Genomic DNA, 20,900 nt, shown 5'->3' on the forward strand with positions numbered 1-20,900 from the left:
CACTGTTGGAGGGGATGTAAATTCATGGAGCCAGTGTGGAGAACAGTATGGAGGTCCCTCAAAATTAAAAACAGAAATACCGTATGAACCAGTTAATTCCACTACTGGTTGTTTACCCAAAGAAAATGAAAACACTAATTTGTAAAGGTAGATGCACCCATACATTTACTGCAGCATTATTTACAATAACCACGATACAGAAGCAGTCCAAGTGTCCATCCATAGATGAACAGCTAAAGAAGATGTGGTGTATACATCTTTTTTATGGCTGAATACTACTCAGATGAATACTACTAAGCCATAAAAAAGAATGAAAACGTGCAATTAGTGACAATATGAATATACCCTGAAGGTATGATGCTAAGTGAAATGAGTTAGAGAAAGATAAATACTACATGACTACTTATAGGTGGAATTTAAGGAACAAAACAAACCAACAAACAAAAAACCAAACAGACTTAAATACAAAGAACAAACTAGTGGTTGCCAGAGGAGATGTGGGTGGGGGGATTAAGGATACAAACTTCCAGTTATAACATAAGTAAGTCACAGGGAATATAGTCAATGATACTGCAGTAACGTGTGGTGACAGATGACGAGTATGTTTACCACATTGAACACTGAGTGCTGTAATGACTTGTCCAATCAGCAGAAACTAATATAACAGTGTATGTCGACTATACATCAGTTACAAAAACAAAATGTGAAAATGATTTGTAAGCCACAAAGTTTCATAAAATATGAGTAACTGTTATACTGGACAATTACTGACTGATGAGAAAAATTAAAGACTGTGATGTCCTTAAAGAGATTATATTACATTGATAATCATATTAAAATTAAAATATTCTAACGTTCCAATGATTTCAATAACCCGTTTTACTACAATGCATCATAAAAATAAAACTGTGATATCATGTCACTTACAAGAACATAAGAAAAGTCAAAGTTCACTGGAATTGTAAAAATCCAGGTCTTGAAATTAATAATCAAATTCATAAGGTTAGAATTACCTAAACAGCACCTCTGTGGCTCAGTGGGTTGAGTGTCCAACTTCAGCTCAGGTCTTGATCTCACGGTCCATGAGTTTGAACCCTGCATCGGGCTCTGTGCTGGCAGCTCAGAGCCTGGAGCCTGCTTCGGATTCTGTGTCTCCCTCTCTCTCTGCCCCTCCCTGCTCATGTGCACATATGCACATGCACACACTTTCTCAAAAATGAATAAACACTAAAAAATTAAAAACAAACAAAAAAAATTACCTAAACAAACAAATCAGTCTATTATCTCAGTAGCAGAATTTAAATTAGCTAAGTTAACCTTTTCCTTTTTTTTTTTTTTTTCTTAACGTTTATTTATTTTTGAGACAGAGAAAGACAGAGCATGAATGGGGGAGGGTCAGAGAGAGAGGGAGACACAGAATCCGAAGCAGTCTCCAGGCTCTGAGCTGTCAGTACACAGCCCGACGCGGAGCTCGAACCCACGAACCGTGAGATCATGACCTGAGCTGAAGTCGGACACTCAACCGACTGAGCCACCCAGGCGCCCCTAAGTTAACCTTTTTCTAAAAAAGAACAAAAAATTTCAAACTGCTGGAAATGATTCCTGCAATCACTGCAATTACTTTCCTATTGTTAATGTTTGTTCTTCATCCCACAGCTGTTAACCATTTTTGGTTATAAGTTTACAAATAAACAAATCACTAATAAAAATTATAAACAACCAAAGTTTTTTGCCACAAACCCATTTTATGGTGAATATAAAATATTACTCACTTGAAATCCATTAAAGTTTGGAAACAGATGAATCATGACAACTTACTGGGTTTATTAAGGACTTCAAGATAGAAAAAAAATCTCAAGGGGTAGCTGGGTGGTTCAGTCGGTTAAGTGTCTGACTTCAGCTAGGGTCATGATCTCACGGTTCATGAGTTCAAGCCCCACATCAGGTTCTCTGCTGTTAGTGCAGAGCCCGCTTCAGATCCTTTGTCCCCTTCTCTCTGCCCTTCCCTCACTTCTACTCCTTCAAAAATAAACATTAAAAAATATTACATTTTGATTTTAATTAAATTTCTTTTGTTTTTTTGTGCTTTTAGTGTCATAGCTGAGAAACCGTTGTGTAATCCAAGGTCATAAAAACTGACATCCATGTTTTCTCCTAATATTCAGCAGTTTTAGCTCTTACACTTCGGTCTGTGTTCCATTTTGAGTTAATTTCTGCATGTGGTATGATGTGGATATCCAGTTGTCTTAGCACCTTTTGTTGGAAGCAGATCAGGATACAAACTATGTTCATCACCCCAGAGGCTCGTCCAAGCCCTTCCCAGGCCACACACTTTCACCTCCCCCTCCTCCCTCCCCACCCCAGCAAACATCCATTCATTAACTCCTTCCTCCAATCAGAACTTGGCCACCAGCAGCACAGCTCACTCCTTAAAAGTTTCTTTTTATAAATTTGCTGAATAACTGCTAACCTGAGGAAACATAAGGGCAGTTCTGCTTCCTGGGTCTGTAAATCCCCCTCTCATCCATATGCCTAATCACTTCAATACCTTGAAGAAACCAAAGTGTTCCTCTCACCTAAAGGGTACTTGTAGCAATACTATATAATTCCACAGAAAACACAGAGGATGTTGGACTAAGTCTCAAAGGTGACTCTTAAGAATTCTAAGCTGGGATTGAAGGAAAGGGTTGGCTACAAAACGGTATCCCCCAAGAAACAGAAGGACAAAGATGAAGTAGCATCTGGAGCAAAGGGACCAAGAGAACTCTGCAACTAGAAACAGCTTCACTCAAGTTCCTCTGATGAGCAAACTGTTTCCCCAGAGAGAACAGGAGACTTAAGACCCGTGACTTACGACAAGCTGTGCGGACTAGCCTCTGGGGCTGGTTAGTCACTGTGACCCTACAGCTATGGGGAGTCTACTGTCTCTGCCCATTTTGAGACCACAGAATAGCCTATCTCTAATTCACATACCTTAAAAAAGATACATATTTCTAAATTTTCCCCCCCAAAACGAGCCCATTGGGGCGCCTGGGTGGCTCAGTTGGTTGAGTGTCCAACTTCGGCTTAGGTCATGATCTCACAGCTCGTGATTTCGAGTCCCGCATCGGGCTCTGTGCTGACACCTCAGAGCCTGGAGCCTGCTTCCAATTGTGTCCCCACCTCTCTCTGCCCCTAACCCACTCGCATTCTATCTCTGTCTCTCTCAAAAATAAATAAACATTAAAAAAAATTTAAAAAAAAGAGCCCCTTAAATTTATTAGACAATTACCGAATTTTCACCATGGGAGGGCAGTCTTATTCTAATATACTGTGCAAGCCTGAAAATACAGACAACAGACATTAAAAAAAAATAATCTTAAACACTACTTTCATATTTTAAAAAGTTAAACACATGATGGGGGCACCCGGCTGGCTCAGTTGTTAGAGCATGTGACTCTTGGTCTTGGGGGTTGTAAGTTGAAGCCCACATTGGGTACAGATCACTTCAAAATAAATCTTTTAAAAAAAGGTGAACAAGGGCATCTACCTAGAAGCAGTCACACATGGTCTGACTAATAAAAAATAGGAAATTCCTAATTTCCTAATAGGAATTAGGAAAACAAAGGAACGGAATATCTGAAAAATGGACAAGCAGAATTATGCTTTATATACTTATAGAATATCTAAGTATCCTCACAAGACTATACAATCTTGCAAGCAAGGGGCGCCTGGGTGGCTCAGTCAGTTAAGCATCCAACTTCAGCTCAGGTCATGATTTCAAAGGTTTGTGGGTTTGAGGCCCACATCGGGCTCTGTGCTGACAGCTCAGAGCCTGGACCCTGCTTTGGATTCTGTGTCTCCCTCTCTGCCCCTCCCCTGCTCGCACTCTGCCTCTCTCTCTCTCTCTCAAAAATAAATAAACATTTAAAAAAAATTTTTAAATCTTACAAGGAAAGAACAGTAGCTAGCATTTACTGAGCCCATACCATATGACAACAATAAACTAAGCATTTAAATGCAGTGTTCAAATACCAAGCACTCAATCATCATGTTACCTTATGACAGCACACGCACGCACACACACCAGTTCCCCAAATCACAGAGAAACACAAAAAAGCTTGCAACAATGAAAACAATTTAGAAAAAGAACAAAGTTGGAGGATGTATACCACCTAATGGCAAAATGTAATATAAAGCTGTTGTAACCAGTAAGGCTACAATAGAACAGAACTGAGAATCTAGAAACAAACCTGTACATTCAAGGTTAACAGATTTTTGGTGACGATATCAAGGTAATTCAATGGGGAAATAATCATCTTTTCAACATATTGTCCTGGAAGAGTTGGAATATTCACGTGAAATTCACATGCAAAAAAAAAAAAAAAAAAAAAAAAGTGAACTAATTAGACCCTAACCTCACAATGCATTCAAAAACTAACTCAAAATAAGGGCACCTGTGTGGCTCAGTCAGTTGAGCGTCCAACTTTGGCTCAGGTCACAATCTCACAGCTTGTGAGTTCGAGCCCCGCATCGGGCTCTGTACTGACAGCTCAGAGCCTGGAGCCTGCTTCGGATTCTGCGCCTCCCCCTCTCTCTGTCCCTCCCTTGCTCATGCTCTGTTTCTCTCTCTCAAAATAAGTAAATATTAAAAAAAAATAACAAACACCTAACTCAGATCACAGCCCCAAATTTAAGAGATAAAACTACAAACTTCTATAAGAAGATAGGAAGAAATCTTTAACCAGTTAGTCAGGCAATTAAATTCTTAGACTTGACACCAAAAGGCATGAAAAAACTATAAAAGAAAAAAAAATAATTTGGGCTTTACAAAATTAATGTATGTGTACCAAAAGATGCTATTAAGAAAATGAAAAACTTGTGCCATGGACTGGAAGAAAAAAGATTGTAAGCCATATATCTGATAAAAGGACTTGTATTCAGAATATGTAAAGAACCCTTCACTCATAATAAGACAAACAACCTAATTAAAACAGGCAAGGGGCGCCTGGCTGGCTCAGTCAGTAGAGCATGTGACTCTTGATGTCAGGGTTGTAAATTCAAGCCCCATATTGGGCTCTGAGATTAATTAAAAATAAAACCTTTAGGGGCGCCTGGGTGGCTCAGTCAGTTATGCATCCAATTTAGGCTCAGGTCATAATCTCACGGTTTGTGGATTCAAGCCCCGCATCAGGCTCCGTGCTGGTGGTGTGAAGCCTGCTTGGGATTCTTGCTTTCTTCTCTCTCTCTGGCCCTCCCCCATTCATGCTTTCTCTCTCTCTCTCTCTCTCTCAAAATAAATAAACTTTAAAAAAATAAATACATAAAATAAACCTTTAAAAAAACAGGCAAAATTTGCTATACATTTTTATTGTAATTCCTACCAAAATTCCACCAAGATTTTTTGTAGATAGAGATGATGTTATTCCAAAACTTATGTGGAAAGGCAAAGGAACCAGAACAGGCACAATAATTCTGGAAGAAAAGGAAGACTCGTTCTATCTGATTTCAAGGTAACACCAGATGCTGAGGATGTAGAGACAGTGGATCTCTCATACTTGGCCAGTGGGAATTTAAAACGGCAAACAGTTCATAAGATGTTTTAAAACTAAACATGGGCTTACCATGTGACCTAGCAGTTAGAGTCCTCAGCATCTACCCCAGAGAGATGGAGACGGATGTTCACATAAATATATGTATAGGAGTGTTTACAGTATGTTTATTAGTAATAGCCTCAGACCAGAGCAACCCACAGTCTTCAGCAGATGAACAGTTAAACCACTCATAAATACATCCTTTTTAAGGAACAGTAGTAACGAAACAGAATAAATTGATATACAACCTGATCAACAACCTGTATGAATCTTCACAGACTGATGCTGAGTAAACTGTCAATTCCAAAAGGTTATGTATTATATTATTCCATTTATATAATATTCTTTTTTTATTAAAAAAATTTTTTTTTAACGTTTATTTATTTTTGAGACAGAGAGAGACAGAGCATGAACGGGGGAGGGCCAGAGAGAGAGGGAGACACAGAATCGGAAGCAGGCTCCAGGCAGGGCTCGAACTCACGGACCGTGAAATCGTGACCTGAGCCGAAGTCGGACGCTTAACCGACTGAGCCACCCAGGGACCCCTATATAGTATTCTTAAAATAACAAAATTGGAACAACAGAATAGATTACCTGTCAGGAGCTAGGGAAGGGAGGGAGACAAACAAGACATTTCTGTGGCTATAAAAGGGTAACATCCTTTATTTGATGGCCGCACCCTCAATATCCTGGTTGTGGTAACTAACATACTATACAGTTTTGCAAGTTTTGATAACTATGTTATCATTAGGGGAAATAGGCTATAGCACACATAAGATCTCTCTGTGTTATTTCTTACAATGTGTAAGTGTCTGCAATTATCTCAAAGTAACATCTTTAATTTAAAAAATCAATCAAGAAGTACTGATTACAGTAGAATGTAAGGTATCAGATAAATCAACACCAGGGGCCACGTTAAGGATGGTTTTATAAAATAACCATATAGTTGGCAGACAGCTCAAGAGAAAAGGGTGGAATGTCCAGGAAAAACTCATTCTGCTGTGGGAACAGCGGCCTTTCACACTGAACAGGGGAAAGCGGTTGTTCAAGGGACACCACTGGGACATGGGGAGAGCGTCCGCAAAACATTCAGGTGAATGACACCGTACAGGAACTATAAATTCTAACAAATCAGAGGTTTGAGGGCAAAAACTAAAAACAATGAAAGAAACCGCAGTGGTCCTAGAAGAAACTGTGGGAGAAATTTTCTGATAATGGGGAAGTGGGGAAGGTGGTTCTGACTCTGACACAAAAAGCCATAGAGCCTTAAGTAGAAACGAAGAAACTCAACGTCAAGTCTTTGTGGCAAAATGGTCACGAGCAAAGTCAAAGGACAAATGACAAACTGGAAAATAACAGTTTTAAGTCACAGCACATAGGCCTAACTTCCCTTATAAAGAAATCCCAAAACTTAACCAGAAAAACACCTACAACACAACAGAAAAAAAAGTAAAAAAGACACGGACTGCTCCAGAAAAAGCCGCAGACACAGATGTAAAATGTCAGAGATATTCCAACAGACTCACAGTAAGAAAAGTGGATGCTCCAAGCACGGCACCACTTTCACCCACCAGATCACCCTGATCAAGCAAGCACAGCAAGGAGGATTCGACATGTGCCCTTGATGCTCTCCGTGGAGAGCGTGCCCCTGTCTGCAGATTTATCCCTCAAGTGTAGCTGCACACACATGCAATGATGTATAAAAAGTTGTTAATTGCATCAGCGCTTATATTAGGAAAAGATTAAAAACATCAAAAATTTGGGGGTGCCTGGGTGGCTCAGTGGGTTGAGCGTCTGACTTCGGCTCAGGTCATGATCTCACGGTCCATGAGTTCGAGCCCCACATCGGGCTCTGTGCTGACAGCTCAGAGCCTGGAGCCTGTTTCAGATTCTGTGTCTCCCTCTCTCTCTGCCCCTCCCCTGCTCATGCTCTGTCTCTCTCTGTCTCAAAAATAAATAAAAACATTAAAAAAATTTTTTAAAAAAATAAAAAATTTCATGCAAGAATTCTTTCTAAAAATAATAATTTTTAAATATATATATATATTTGCTTCTAGGTGCATAAAATAAGTCTAGAAAGATTCACAAGAAAATAACCACACTATTCTACTGAAGGTTTCAAGGGCCGTGAAAGTGTCCCTGGAGTCCTACAACGTATGGGTCCTTAGCAGTGACTACTGGGATGGGAAGCAGGGGGTTGGGAATAGAAGCTGCAGGGAGTTTTCGTGGTATACCTTGTGACATAGAAATATGTATTTGGTGTCGGCCCCCAGTTCCTGACATACAGGTCCTAAGTCCTTGGAATTTCCTGGGTGGTAATGGTATCTTTTGTTCTAAGGAGGTGACTCTGGGTGGGTTCCTCGATGGCTGGTGGTCATAAGAAAGACCTGCCATGATGAGAAGCTTGGAACTTTCAGCCCCATCCCCCATCCTCTGAAGAAGAAGAGGGGCTCAAGATTGGGTTAACCATCCATCACACTTACATGCAGAAGCCTCCACAAAAACCCTTCAATTCAAGTCCAGGGTTCAGAGAGATCTTTGGCTGGTGGGCATGTCCAAGAACCGAGAGCAGAGTATACCTCAATTCCAAGGGGACAGAAGCTCCTAGACTTAGGGCCTCCCCAGACCTCACATTATGTATCCCTTCATCTGGCTTTATGCCTGCAGCCTTTACCATATGCTTTATTAAATAATAATTCAATAAATATAAGCATTTGAGTTCTGTGAGCCATTACAGCAAATTATAAAACCTGAAGAGGGGCTGTGGGAACCTGCAGCCTGGCGGCACAGAGGTGGTGGGTAAGCTGCAAACCTACTAGTTGTGCTGTGCCTGGCATCCAAGGTGGGGACAGTCTTGGGGGAGTGAGCCCTTAACCTGTGGGATGTGATGCCAACTCTGTAGAGACAGTGTCAGAAATGAGTTGAACTGTTAGGGTACCCAGCTGGTGTCTGAAGGAAGAGGAAGGAGCAGGCAGCTGGAGGCCAGATAGACAAGTCACCCGGTCCAAGAATGGGCAAGAGGTAGGTGTCAGAATTCTTTAAACGAGAAGGTCATGTTTGGAATGTATTTTTACTTATTTATATATATATTTTTAATTTCTTCTCCCCCCCCTCCCCTCCTCGGTTTTATACCAAACATGTTCACATGTTCTACTAACTGAGCCAGCCAGGTGCCCCTATCTTTGGAATTTATTTTAAAATATGAGGCAACACTGGAGGATTCTAAGCAGAAGCACTGTACAGTTAGATTTACTTTTATAGAGAATAAATTGAAAGATGGGTTAGAGAGGGAGATGTGTGAACACAGGGAGACAAGTCAAGACACTACTGCAACATCTCAGGGAGAGTTGCTGGTCACTGGAAAAAAGATGGTGGCAGGAAGACCACGAGACACAGACACAACAAAAAGAGAGTCCTGTGCTAGACCACAAAGGGCTCAAGTAGCAGACCCAGTCTGACAGTGAGACCGGTGGTTCTCAAGTTTTCACGGCACCCGCAACACATGCTAACAGTGTAAGTTCCTGGGGCTGCGTCTAGAGCTTCTGATTCTGCAGGTCCAAGGAACGGAGATGCTGCCACCTGAACTTTAAATCAGCAGCCCCTGCAAATTCAGACACGGATGGCTCTTGCACCACACTCTGGGATGCACTATTTAGAGAACTCCCAGACTTCTGGCTTCCATCAGACAGTGGGTGCAGTTGGGACGGGGCCACCAACTATGGGAAAAGAATGGAAGCCAGTCAGCGTGGGCAGACGCACAAAGATGGACGCTGTCTGCCGGGCACGCGTGACGTCGAGTGTTCAGACTACTGAAGGGCTCCCTGAATGGTCGCTCTGATGGAGGCAGTTCATCGGCGAAGGGTCATATGTGCCTCCCAAACTGATCTGATGTGGGATGCTGTGAGGCTGAGGCTTGCAAGCATGTCAGACCTAGATGCTGGTCCTGGCTGCCTCTCTGAGGATACCCTCCCTGCCCAGATCACTCACCCCCGGCCATACTGTCTTCTCCATTCTGATACCAACTTGGCCTGCTCCTTCACTATATTCAGGTCTTTGCAAAACTATCTAAAATAGTAGCTTCCTTTCTTAAACCTTTTATTAACAGACGTTTACTTTTTGGAGCAATTTTAAGTTCACAGCAAAACTGAGAAGGTACAGAGATTTCCTATATCTCTTGCTTCCTGGTGCTATAGGTGCTCCCAGCTCATCGTGAATGCTCCGTGTCCCAGTCCTGCAATCAGTCATTTCTTCAAGGAGCCTGGTTTCTTTTACTGGAGAATGGTGTTTGAGGCCAAGATCTGGCTGTTTGCTGCTGTTGGACAGTCACTGCTTCTCCGCGCTCCCAGCCGACAGAGCCAGGAGACAGGTGTTGTACCCCGGCCCGTGGGCACACACACGTCTAGAAACATGTCTGCCTGGCGCCAGCTGTGTGAGCAGCCCGAACGTGAGCTCATGCTGAGGTCTCCACTCTGGCCCCTCGCTGCGTGTGTCGTTCCCACTGCCTCCCCTTGCTTGTCTGTAACTTCGGTCCAGCAGCGGGACATCTGGCTCCCCCATCAGCCACACAGGTGTGCGTGCACAGGAGCGTCAGAACTGCTGGCCTGTGCCCGTGTCATTCCTGTTAATCCCCCATCTTGCTTTATTCTCCTCCACTGCACTTGGTACCACTTCATCTATTTTCTATCTTCCTTTTCCTGACAACAGGGACTTGCTGCTGAGTACCTAACACTTAAAATTGCCTTGAACAAAGCATGTGCTCAATAAGTATTAGCTGAATGAATGTAATGAAAACAGTCCTTAATTACCACAATTCAGCAGGTGTCAGTCTGACCTTTCTCTGCCAGCACTATTCAGCTATGAAGATACTATATCTACTCAATTAAATTAAAATCATAGATTATAACTTAGACTTTTCATGGATTCAGTGGACTTCTCTCTCCAAACTGCTGCAATTATAACCACCAGCCTGAAACCGTGAACTATGACCATCACTTACAGCTTCTGCTTTGTCCTCTAAGGCCTGACTGAGCCAGCACTCCCCGGATCCCCCTGCCCCCAACCCATGCCTCCTGGACACCGTCCACCTCTTTCAAATCTCCTAGACACGTGTGATTTTCTGTGCTCTAGCTACTGACTGATACACATTCTTTTCACATTTGTTAGGAAGATGAACAACACAATTACTCAGAAATTCAAATCACAGTGTGTTAAATGAAGAATTATACAACAATTAAATTTTCAATTTAAAGTTTATCTTCCAAAAGAACTGTGAGGGTACACACAATGACTTTTGGAAAAATCACACAGATTTGCTCTCTCTTCCTTAGTGTGGAAGACTTAAGAACAAAGACTAATAGGAAACATATGGACAAGATCAGTAACAAGATGAAATCTTGGCCCAGATATGGTCTGCCATGTTTCACATACCAGTGTCTCAAATAATAGATGAGATTTTTACAATACTGCCAAGCATCACTTGAAACACAGCAAGCTTAAAAAAAACCTGAAGTACAAGAAAATAAATCTGGTGATTTCTTTGTAAAAATCTAATGGTCAACACTACTTGAGGACACAAAAACAAATTCCAGCACTCATTTTTACCTTATTACTTTGTACAAACTTTAAAGAGCCTTCCAAACGATGAGCTCCAAGTTCACTGCCAAGAAATACAAGTTAACTCTCTGCTGAAAATATGAAAACACTAGTATAAAAATGTAGCATTTAAGCAGTTAACTGCTACTCTACCACTACTCTGCAGGACAGACAACTCACTGAAATGAGATTTTCTACATCTACAAAATAAAAGCAACAGTAGTTGGTCAATAGAAGCTTCTATTTCCATCTCAGTCGATACTGTAAAATATTTTTTGTGCTACTGTAAACAGGCAAATCAGAGTTCTACCTTCTGAGTAGAAGACACTAAATTCTGTCGCCAGATTAATTTTTGTTTCAAAGGTTATCGGCAGGCATTCCAGTGGAGGAAGGTGAGAATGGGGATAGCAAACAGAAAAGAAGATAAAATTCTCTGTGTAGAAAAGTCCTATCTTTAATCTGTCACTAATGACAAACTCCTTCATTTAAAAAGTTAACTAGACATTACTCTATAGAGGAATGTTTATGTTTCTAATCTTGGTTCCCTGTCTTCATAAAGGGAAGCAGCAGTGTGAACATAATGGTTCAGACAAGCGCCATTTCAAGACGGCTCTGAATTCCACCTTAAACTGCTGAGAAGCTGAGCTCCATGTCACAGGGGACCTTAATTTGGAGAATTCCTTGGCATGAAAATGAAAATAAAAACAGTAATCAGTACATGCTGTTTCATTTAGTTCTGTTTGCCTTTCATATTAGAGGAAATTCTTGCCACACCTCAAACCAAAATTAAGGGGAAAAGAGGGGGAAGTAAGCCACATAAATCTGACCCACAGCACAAGCATCTCAATTTGAATCCACAAAGTTTTGGATAATGAAAAGAAATACATAATTTTAATTCAAGCCAAGTGTTTTCCAAGCAGATTATATTTGCTTAAATTGCTACAGTAATTCAAGGACAGCCCTGTCTGGACACACAGTCACTGTGGATTTTTAAGAGACTCAGTTAAAGAATTTAGGAATATCTGATTCAATTTACAGGATTTGCAAATTCATCAACCCCTGAAAACTAAAGCAAACTCAACAGGTATGACGATAAAATAATTTTCAATTTTTTAAGAAAGTATTCCTACTGTTAAAAATTTTTTAAGTAGATTTGATTTGTTTAACATTAAAATAGCCGGCAGCCATCATGAAAGAACAGTATCTGAGAAAAGCTACATTAAAACTCTGATTAGCACAAATATTCAGAGAAAGAAGTGATAACAGTGATTTTAATTTTCTAACTTAATATTTACCCAATAAATAATCTTTGTTTAGATTTTCTTGTTTGTTATTCAGAATGAAAGATTCTCAGGTTAATGGAATGATTTTGTCTCCTCCTCTCTCAACTTTAAATGACAGAAACTAGCAAATGTCTGTGAGCCATACACCCGAGCAGGGTGACAGGGAAGAAGGATATTTGTACAAATTTCTAAGACATTTTCTTAAAATTTCTCTGTTGACCAGATCCTTGACAGTAACATGGTTTTGCTTTCATTTGTCTCTGCCTGAAAGGGAAGATGTGAGTGCTCTATCTAGCATAAAGGAAATAGTTTTTTGGGTTTCAGTTAATTAAGATTTAAATGTATTCTGGCTAAAAAATTTTTGAAATGTTCATATTTCTAATAGCAAAAGACTCTTACTTCCTTAGGCCTTGGGTGTTAACAGGGATGTATACTGCTTCACTTTTATAGAGTTAAATTTAAAACTGCTTCGGAAAGAAATCTGAGTCATATACTAACACTTTGGTTTCTTAGACCCTAGTTTGTATGGCATACCAATGACGTAATTGAGTCTTTAAAATGATAAAATGCAGTGAGCCTTTCCAATTACTTTACACTTTCCAGAGCAAAGTTTGATCTCATTTTAATTAAAAATTTCTTATGAAAACACAAGTGCTTTTTCCCAATTAAGAGAAATGTTACAACATAGAAACATTTGTAGCCATAATACAAAAAATTCACGTTAGTGGATATTTAAAAAAAAACAACGGTTAACATATGTTTTCCTTTGCTTTAAAGTTTCCCGTTCACATCTGTTATTTTTCCACTACTCTATGTAATGGGAATAGCGTGCTGTGATGGAGACACCCTCGGAGAGAACAGCCATGTTCTCTCTGACTGTGTCCATTTAAAAAAACCACTGTGGCAAAACAACACCTAGAAATAATCAGCATTAGTAGGGACAAGCGTCGCTAATAAGATGTAATCTGCAATTTACTAATCCAATCCTCCATTCAACAAACCTTTCAGCGCTTATACACCTGTGCATTGTACTAGATTCTGCCAGAAGTTAGGTCAGGAAATAGGAGAACTGACAGTGAATGTGCTGGTTTGCTATGAGCTGCCCCATAGGGAACAAGGCATAAACCGTACCACATGAAAAGGCAGAAGTAATAAAAACATGGTTAGCAAATGGCTGGGAAGAGATCAGTTGAGTGGAAAATTTGGATAAATGGAAGTAGAGGCAATTTTAACAGGCAAACTAACCAGGGATGAAGCTGAAGGTTAAGATGAACAGAAAATATTGGGCCTATGCATGGAGACAGGATTGATCTCAGACCAAAAAACTGGACTTGGTCAAAAGGAAGTGGGACCAGGCTATACTTGGCTACAGAGCCAAGGTCCTCAGGGGATGACTAAGAAGACAACCTGTCCTTAGGGAAAGCCTGTCTTCACAGGTGGCCAAGACCAAAATCTGGCAACACGAAAGAACCCTTTATTTTCAGAGACACCCCATCATAAGGTCTTGATTTGAAATCGAAGGTATGCAATTAAGTGCAGGATCAAAAGTATCATCCAGGTTTCCTTTTTCCCCAATAATTTCTCATAATTGTTGATTAGAGCCATGACTTTAATTCTCAAATGTAAGGTTACTAATTGATTATTGCTAATGTTTTTTGTCTTATTTCTTGCTAATGTTCTTAATACAAGGATGAACTTCAGAGCTCTGATGAGCAATGCTCACTTCAAAGTTTATCTGTGAAACAGTCAGCTTCCAACCCCTGCCCCCCACCTGCACATCTCTATCCCTCGGCTTCTACCTTGTGAGGCACAGCAATCTAACAGCAAAACCCCTAGTGCAGTGAGACTGAAGTGAAGTATGACACGGACTTTAAAAAGTTAATATGATCTGCTATAATGAGTACAATAAAATATACAAATTTAACACATAAAATATTATCAACTAGTGAGTAAAATGTATAGGATGCTCTATACCCATTCTTGCTAAACTCCCAACATTAGACCAAATGATGCTACCAAGACTTCCTTGTCTGTCCCAAGCAGGGTTAAGCCGCTGTGCCCATGGCCAGTGGGGTCTCTGTTGTGAGCCTTATTGCCCTCTAAGAATCGGTTAGCTGTGTTGTGTCTCCCCATAAGCTGTTTGCTCTTTCCATGTGTTTCCCCCACCAAGCACAATGCCTCACCCCCAGACGTTAATTCCAGACAACCATTAACTGAAGTTAACTCAACCAAGCTAACTAATTACTCATATTTGTAATGTGGATTACTAGCCGTGTTCACACACATCTAGCACAGGTACTAACGGTGGCAGGCTACAGGGCGCTCCCAAGCTTCCCAGCACCATGTGACTGCCCTCTGGGATGAGACCACACTCCCCCCAGGACTCTTTCCCACCTAAGTGTGAGAACCAGGCTTGACTACATGAATAAATTAAATTAGGTGCTCATTCCCTGAGTGCAGATTCCACAGCTCAGAATTCAGGCCCTCTAAATTCTGGTCCAGACTGGCTGCAACAGTCTTATATTGCTCCTTCAACAGCTAGCCACTATTTCCCAGATGCCCTACTCTGTGTTGTATACATATTTTGCTCATCTCTTCTATCTGGAACTCTTTCTCCCTGCTTTCCTCTATGGGAACCTTAATATTGCTTCAGACTCCAGTTCAAATGCCTCATCTTCCATGAATCCCATGGATAAAAAGCAACAATGCATGGAGTCTATTTAGATTTGTAAAAGAAAACTGAGTTTTAAAATCACAGATTGTTTTAAAAGATCAAACCACTGGGGCACCTGGGTGGCTCAGTGGGTTGGGCAACTCTTGATTTCAGCTCAGGTCATGATCTCAGAGTTTGTGGGTTTGAGCCCTGCATTGGTCTCCATACCGACAGCACAGAGTCTGCTTGGGATTCTCTCTCCCTCTCTCTTTGGCCCTCCCATGCATAGGTGCTCTCTCTCTCTCTCTCTCCCTCTCAAAATAAATAAATAAACATTAAAAAAAAAAAGATCAAACCATTGCTATTTTGGCATACTGTGTAGGTAGGGATAACAAACTATACATGAATAAACAATTGTTTCATCCTATCTTCTTAGTTAAAAAAAAAAAAAAAGGCAGCAACAGCAAGATCATCATCCAAAACCAGTGGGGAATGAGGCTTTAGAGGCTTGTCTAGAAGGAGATGTCATTGAGCAGCATCGAGTGCTCTTGAATTTAAAGTGAGACCAGCTGGCGTGGTCTGTTTTCTCTCCACTGACTCTGCTGCGTGAGTCAGGCTGTGGGTAGATGGATAACTGAAGGAACCAGGTTTGGAGTTCATGGGACGAGGATGAGGATGAAAGGGCCAGCGGGCCTAGGGCATTTGCAGACAGCGGGCAACAGTGCTGCGGGTCCAGGCTGCTAAGAGGACCTGAGTACACTGGAAGGTATGAGCGAAGGGCGGGGAGAACACAGTGGGATCCATGTATTTAGGTGCCACTGAAACTGTGGAATTACTACAGTTGGAATCAATACGTGGAGTAAATTATGAAGACAAGTCAGGTGTAAAGGAGCTGCACACTGGAAATGACAAGGCCCACGGTGTGTGGGTGCACGGCAGGAAATACCACTGAGGGGAACAAAAGATCAAGGGTCCCTGACTCTACTTAACTAACGCCTTCAAGTCCCACATAAACACATGATTACATTCTACACATTTTTAGTTTCTGACAGGAAAATAAACAAGAAACTAGATGCTAGAGTCTGGGAGAGACTTTCTCAAATGGGGTCTGTTAGAGACCATGATTTAAGAAACTACTTTTTCAATTATCCCAATGATGAAAAATGGCTAGTACTGTTCTGGGGGAATCAGAGATAAGTCATATCATGACACACAGTAACCTTTTGACATTAATTCTCATGAAACCCTGAATAAGAATGCTACAGAAAAATAGCCTCAGAACAAAAGAGATAGGGTTTTTGTGTGGTTTTTTTTTTTTTGTTTTTTGCTTTAACCTTTACCTAAATAACAAATTTATTCCATCTGGCTCACTTTCTAATTTGCAAAGCACTTTTACACACATTCCTCACATGACTGTAACGACCAGTTGATATAAGCAGACAAGCAATTACAATTCTCATTTTATTGATGAGGCAAGAGGCAGCTATTACGTGACCATCACAAGTGACAGCCTGAAATAACGGTCTTCAGGTTCCTTGTCCAGTACACCATCCACCACTTGCCACAACTTGAAGTTAACAGGGTTTCTCGAGCTGAGAGCTCCCTCCTTTAAATCTTACTCCACATACCCTCCTACTCCCTGTACTGCCCATCTCTGATTCTCCACCACACCTCAACTCCTGGGAGATCGGTTTGTTGTCAATACTGTTTATCTAGAACTTAACATAAAAACATTAGTGGAAAGAAAGAAACGTGCATAGAATAACCTATTAGAGGCTAAAACATTGCAGACTGTAAATGTTGTATTTAGGATTTGAAGCGATTATTCAAGTAGACTCAAAGGCAAAATAATTGGGTCCTGGAAATGGTTTCGTGGAGGAAAATTTGAAATCATGGTTAGGTTTGGACAGAAAACACTAAGAGGAAACATGATAGCTATTTTTAATATCTCAAGCTCTTACATAAAGTGGAATGTTTCATATTCTTCTAAGGGCAGAAAAGAGCATCAGGAAACAGAAAAGAGAAGTGGGAAAGTGTTGGTTAATATTAAGTAAGACATAGAGTCTCTCCTCTCATAGGCAGTGACCACCACTGAAGGGACCAAATAGATACAGAACACCCAGCATTTTTAGTGGAGGGGGTACCCAGCTGTGGGGTTGAGAGAGATCATGTTATTATTGTAAATCTACAGCAAGACAAACTTGGATTCTCTTAAAAGATGGTTATGTAGTCTGATACAATGCAAAGTGTGACCTTTTTTTTTTTTTTTAAGGTGTATTTATTTTGAGAGAAAAAGAGAGAGAGAGAGAATGAGCGGGGGAGGTATAGAGAGAGAATTCCAAGCAGGCTCCACACTCCACCCTACGTGGGACTTGATCTCATCATAGTGAGATCATGATCTGAGCCGAAATCAAGAGTAGGATGCTTAACGGACTAAGCCACCCAGGTGCCCCATGACTTTTTTGATACCACCTTACTGGTACTTAAACATTAATTTTGGTTTCAGCATTGCCTGTTCATTCTGGATATTCTTTTATTTCAGTACAGATACAGATATTATGCATTTTATGTAACTGTCAATTTATATAAAAATTATTCTAAGTTTTAGTCACTTTTCCCACAATATATTTCCTTTCTCCTTGTAATAGGACAAAAAAAAAAAAAAAAAAAAAAAAAGAACATGGGCTTTTTAAGTCCAGCATGTGTCCTTTTCTGCTTTTTTGGAGTCAAAGTATACTGCCAATATGAAAATTATCAATGGGATGAAGATTATGATCAAGAGCCAGATGATGTCTACCAACCAGAATTTCAATTTCATCAGAATGAGGACTATCAAGTTCCTTTTCATCAGTACATGTTAGGCTGTGCCACTGAATGCTTCTGCCCACCCAACTTTCCATCATCAATGTACTGTGACAATCGCAAACTCAAGACTATCCCGCGTGTCCCAGCTCACATACAGCAAGTCTATCTTCAGTTCAACGAAATTGAGGCTGTGACTGCAGATTCATTCATCAATGCAACTTATCTTAAAGAAATCAATCTCAGCCACAACAAGATTACATCTCAAAAGATTGATTATGGTGTGTTTGCTAAGTTGTCAAATCTACTACAACTTCATCTACAGCATAACAACTTAGAAGAATTTCCATTTCCTCTTCCCAAGTCTTTGGAAAGACTTCTTCTTGGCTACAATGAGATCTCCAGATTGCAGACAAATGCCATGGACGGGCTAGTAAACTTGACAATGCTTGATCTCTGTTATAATCATCTTGAAGATTCCATGTTACAAGAAAACATACTTGCTAAAATGAAAAAATTAATGCAGCTCAACTTATGTAACAACAGATTAGAATCCATGCCTCCTGGTCTGCCTTCTTCACTTATGTACCTGTCTTTAGAAAATAACTCAATTTCTTCCATACCAGAAAATTACTTCAGTGAACTTCCAAAACTTAATGCTCTACGAATGTCACACAACAAACTACAAGACATCCCATATAATATTTTTAATCTTTCCAACCTTATAGAGCTCAATGTTGGACACAACAAACTGAAACAAGCATTCTATATTCCAAGGAATTTACAACACCTATACCTAGAAAATAACGAAATTGAAAGTATGTAAAATTTCATTATTTTTTAAAGACAAACAATAGTATTCTGACCTTTTAAAGAACAAATCTTCAAAAACTCTATGCTTTACACATTGCTGAAAATGGTTGATTTGAAGTAGCTAGGGAAATGGCAGAAGGTGGCCTCAGAAAGGTGTGCTATAAAGTTTATACTCTTTTATATTAAATTTCATCACTTGAAGCATTGAGAAGTAGTACTGTAGAGTACATGAAAAAATGGGAGTATCCTGAGTAGTGGGACTCCAGGTGATTTTCACTTTTTTGAGGTCGTTTTTTTTTTTTTAATTAAAAAAAATTTTTTTTAACGTTTATTTATTTTTGAAAGGCAGAGAGACAGAGCACAAGCAGGGTGGGGGCAGAGAGAGAGGGAGACACAGAGACAGAAGCAGTCTCCAGGCTCTGAGCTTCATTCAGCACAGAGCCCAACGCGAGGCTCAAACTCATGAACTGTGAGATCATGACTTGAGCCGAAGTCAGATGCCCAACCAACTGAGCCACCCAGGCGCCCCTGAGATTCTTTCTATTAATAACTATCACTTAAATATTTGTTAAATAATTAAATAGCCAACGAAGCCATCATTTTATTAAAAATTTAAATTACAGTATAGTTAATATACAGTGCTATATTAGTTTCAGTTGTACAACAATAATTCTCTATACATTATTCTGTGCTCATTAAGTATACTCTTAAAGCCATCATTGGTTTGATAATATAGAATTCATTTGTCGTTTCATTTTCTTTATTATTTGATTACTATAAAAACTAATTAAACACAATCCCACCTATAAGTATTTTAAGTAATAAAACTGTATCTCATATTTTAACAAAATCCAATGTAGGATTCTAGATGTAATGCAGCAAGATTAATTTTTAATTTGTATTTTTCAGATATCAATGTTACAGTGATGTGTCCATCTATTGACCCACTACGTTACCACCATTTAACATACATTCGTATGGACCAAAATAAACTAAAAGAGCCAATAAGCTCATACATTTCCCTCTGCTTCCCTCTTCTACACACTATTTATTATGGCGAGCAAAGAAGCACTGATGGTCAAACAATACAGCTGAAGACCCAAGTTTTCAGGAGATTTCAAGGTGATACAGATAGTGAAGAACGTGATGATCAACAAGAAGGTCCAGAACAAGAAGAAACAGAAGAAAACATTGACCCTCATTATTATGGAAGTTAAGAATGACAAGAAACTATAAGTATACATTTATGATTTTATACATTATTCAATATAAACTTAACTAAACATGGATAGCTTACAATAATATCTAGAATCATGTATTAGTATAAGATCAGACCGAATTTAAGTTCTTGGTAACATCTGCATCATTACATAAGGTTCAAACCTACTTAAAATGATACAAGTCTTCAGAAATATAAATCAGAATGACAAGTGGGAATAAAAACTTAACTTTAGGGGTGCCAGGGTGGCTCAGTAGGTTGAGGGTGCAACTCTTGATTTTGGCTCAGGTCATGATCTCATGGTTCCTGAGACTGAGCCCTGCCTGCATCGGGCTCTGCACTGACAGCCTGGAGCCTGCTTGGGATTCTCTCTCTCCCTCTCTCTCTTTCTCTCTCTCTCTCTCTCCCTCTCCCTCTCCCTCTCTCCCTCCCTCCCTCCTTCCAGTGCTTGCGCACACAATCTCTCTCCTCAAAATACATAAAATAAAATGTAAAAAAAAAAACCCTTAACTTTCAACATAACAGTATTATCAAGCTGAGAACAAAGTATGCCATCTCAAGTAAAAGTAACTGTTCTAAGAGTGATGAAAACAATAGCATTAGAAGCTGAGAACTACAGGCCCTCTGCTTTGAATCACTAGGAGGACGGTGTTGAGACTCCCCAAGTGACATTCATGTAATGGGCAGCCATTCATTTAGGAGTAAGTTGTTTTCTTCAACCTGGCCTCCAGAAAAACTTCCACACTTGTGTGTGAAATCTTACCACCAGGATATCCATCTCTTTGGCCCTACCATTTAGAGCAACAGAGGATACTTCTGGTTTTCAAAAGAAGCCATTCTACTAAGGATCTAAGACGCGTAGTTTCGTGAAATCAACTGGTCTTTGTTTTCTCTCAGAGCACCAAGGCAACAAAATCTGCATTTGGATAACTAAAAACCACCAAATTATCTCATCACAATCCATA

The 20,900-nt window shown here is 40.0% G+C and overlaps 2 protein-coding genes across 9 annotated transcripts in view; one reads left to right on the forward strand and one right to left on the reverse strand.

Moving 5' to 3' along the window:
- Positions 1-20,900, reverse strand: part of CENPP (centromere protein P) — a 228,406-nt gene that overhangs the window by 113,236 nt on the left and 94,270 nt on the right. The window lies entirely within an intron of this gene.
- On the forward strand, positions 12,041-20,180 carry OMD (osteomodulin). The gene is made up of 3 exons (XM_047830871.1): positions 12,041-12,249; positions 17,750-18,721; positions 19,626-20,180. The coding sequence occupies exons 2-3, from the start codon at positions 17,782-17,784 to the stop codon at positions 19,931-19,933; spliced, it is 1,248 nt and encodes a 415-aa protein (XP_047686827.1). The 5' UTR covers positions 12,041-12,249; positions 17,750-17,781; the 3' UTR covers positions 19,934-20,180.

The sequence above is a fragment of the Prionailurus viverrinus genome, chromosome D4 (assembly GCF_022837055.1).
Source record: "Prionailurus viverrinus isolate Anna chromosome D4, UM_Priviv_1.0, whole genome shotgun sequence".
Classification (NCBI taxonomy): Eukaryota; Metazoa; Chordata; class Mammalia; order Carnivora; family Felidae; genus Prionailurus; species Prionailurus viverrinus.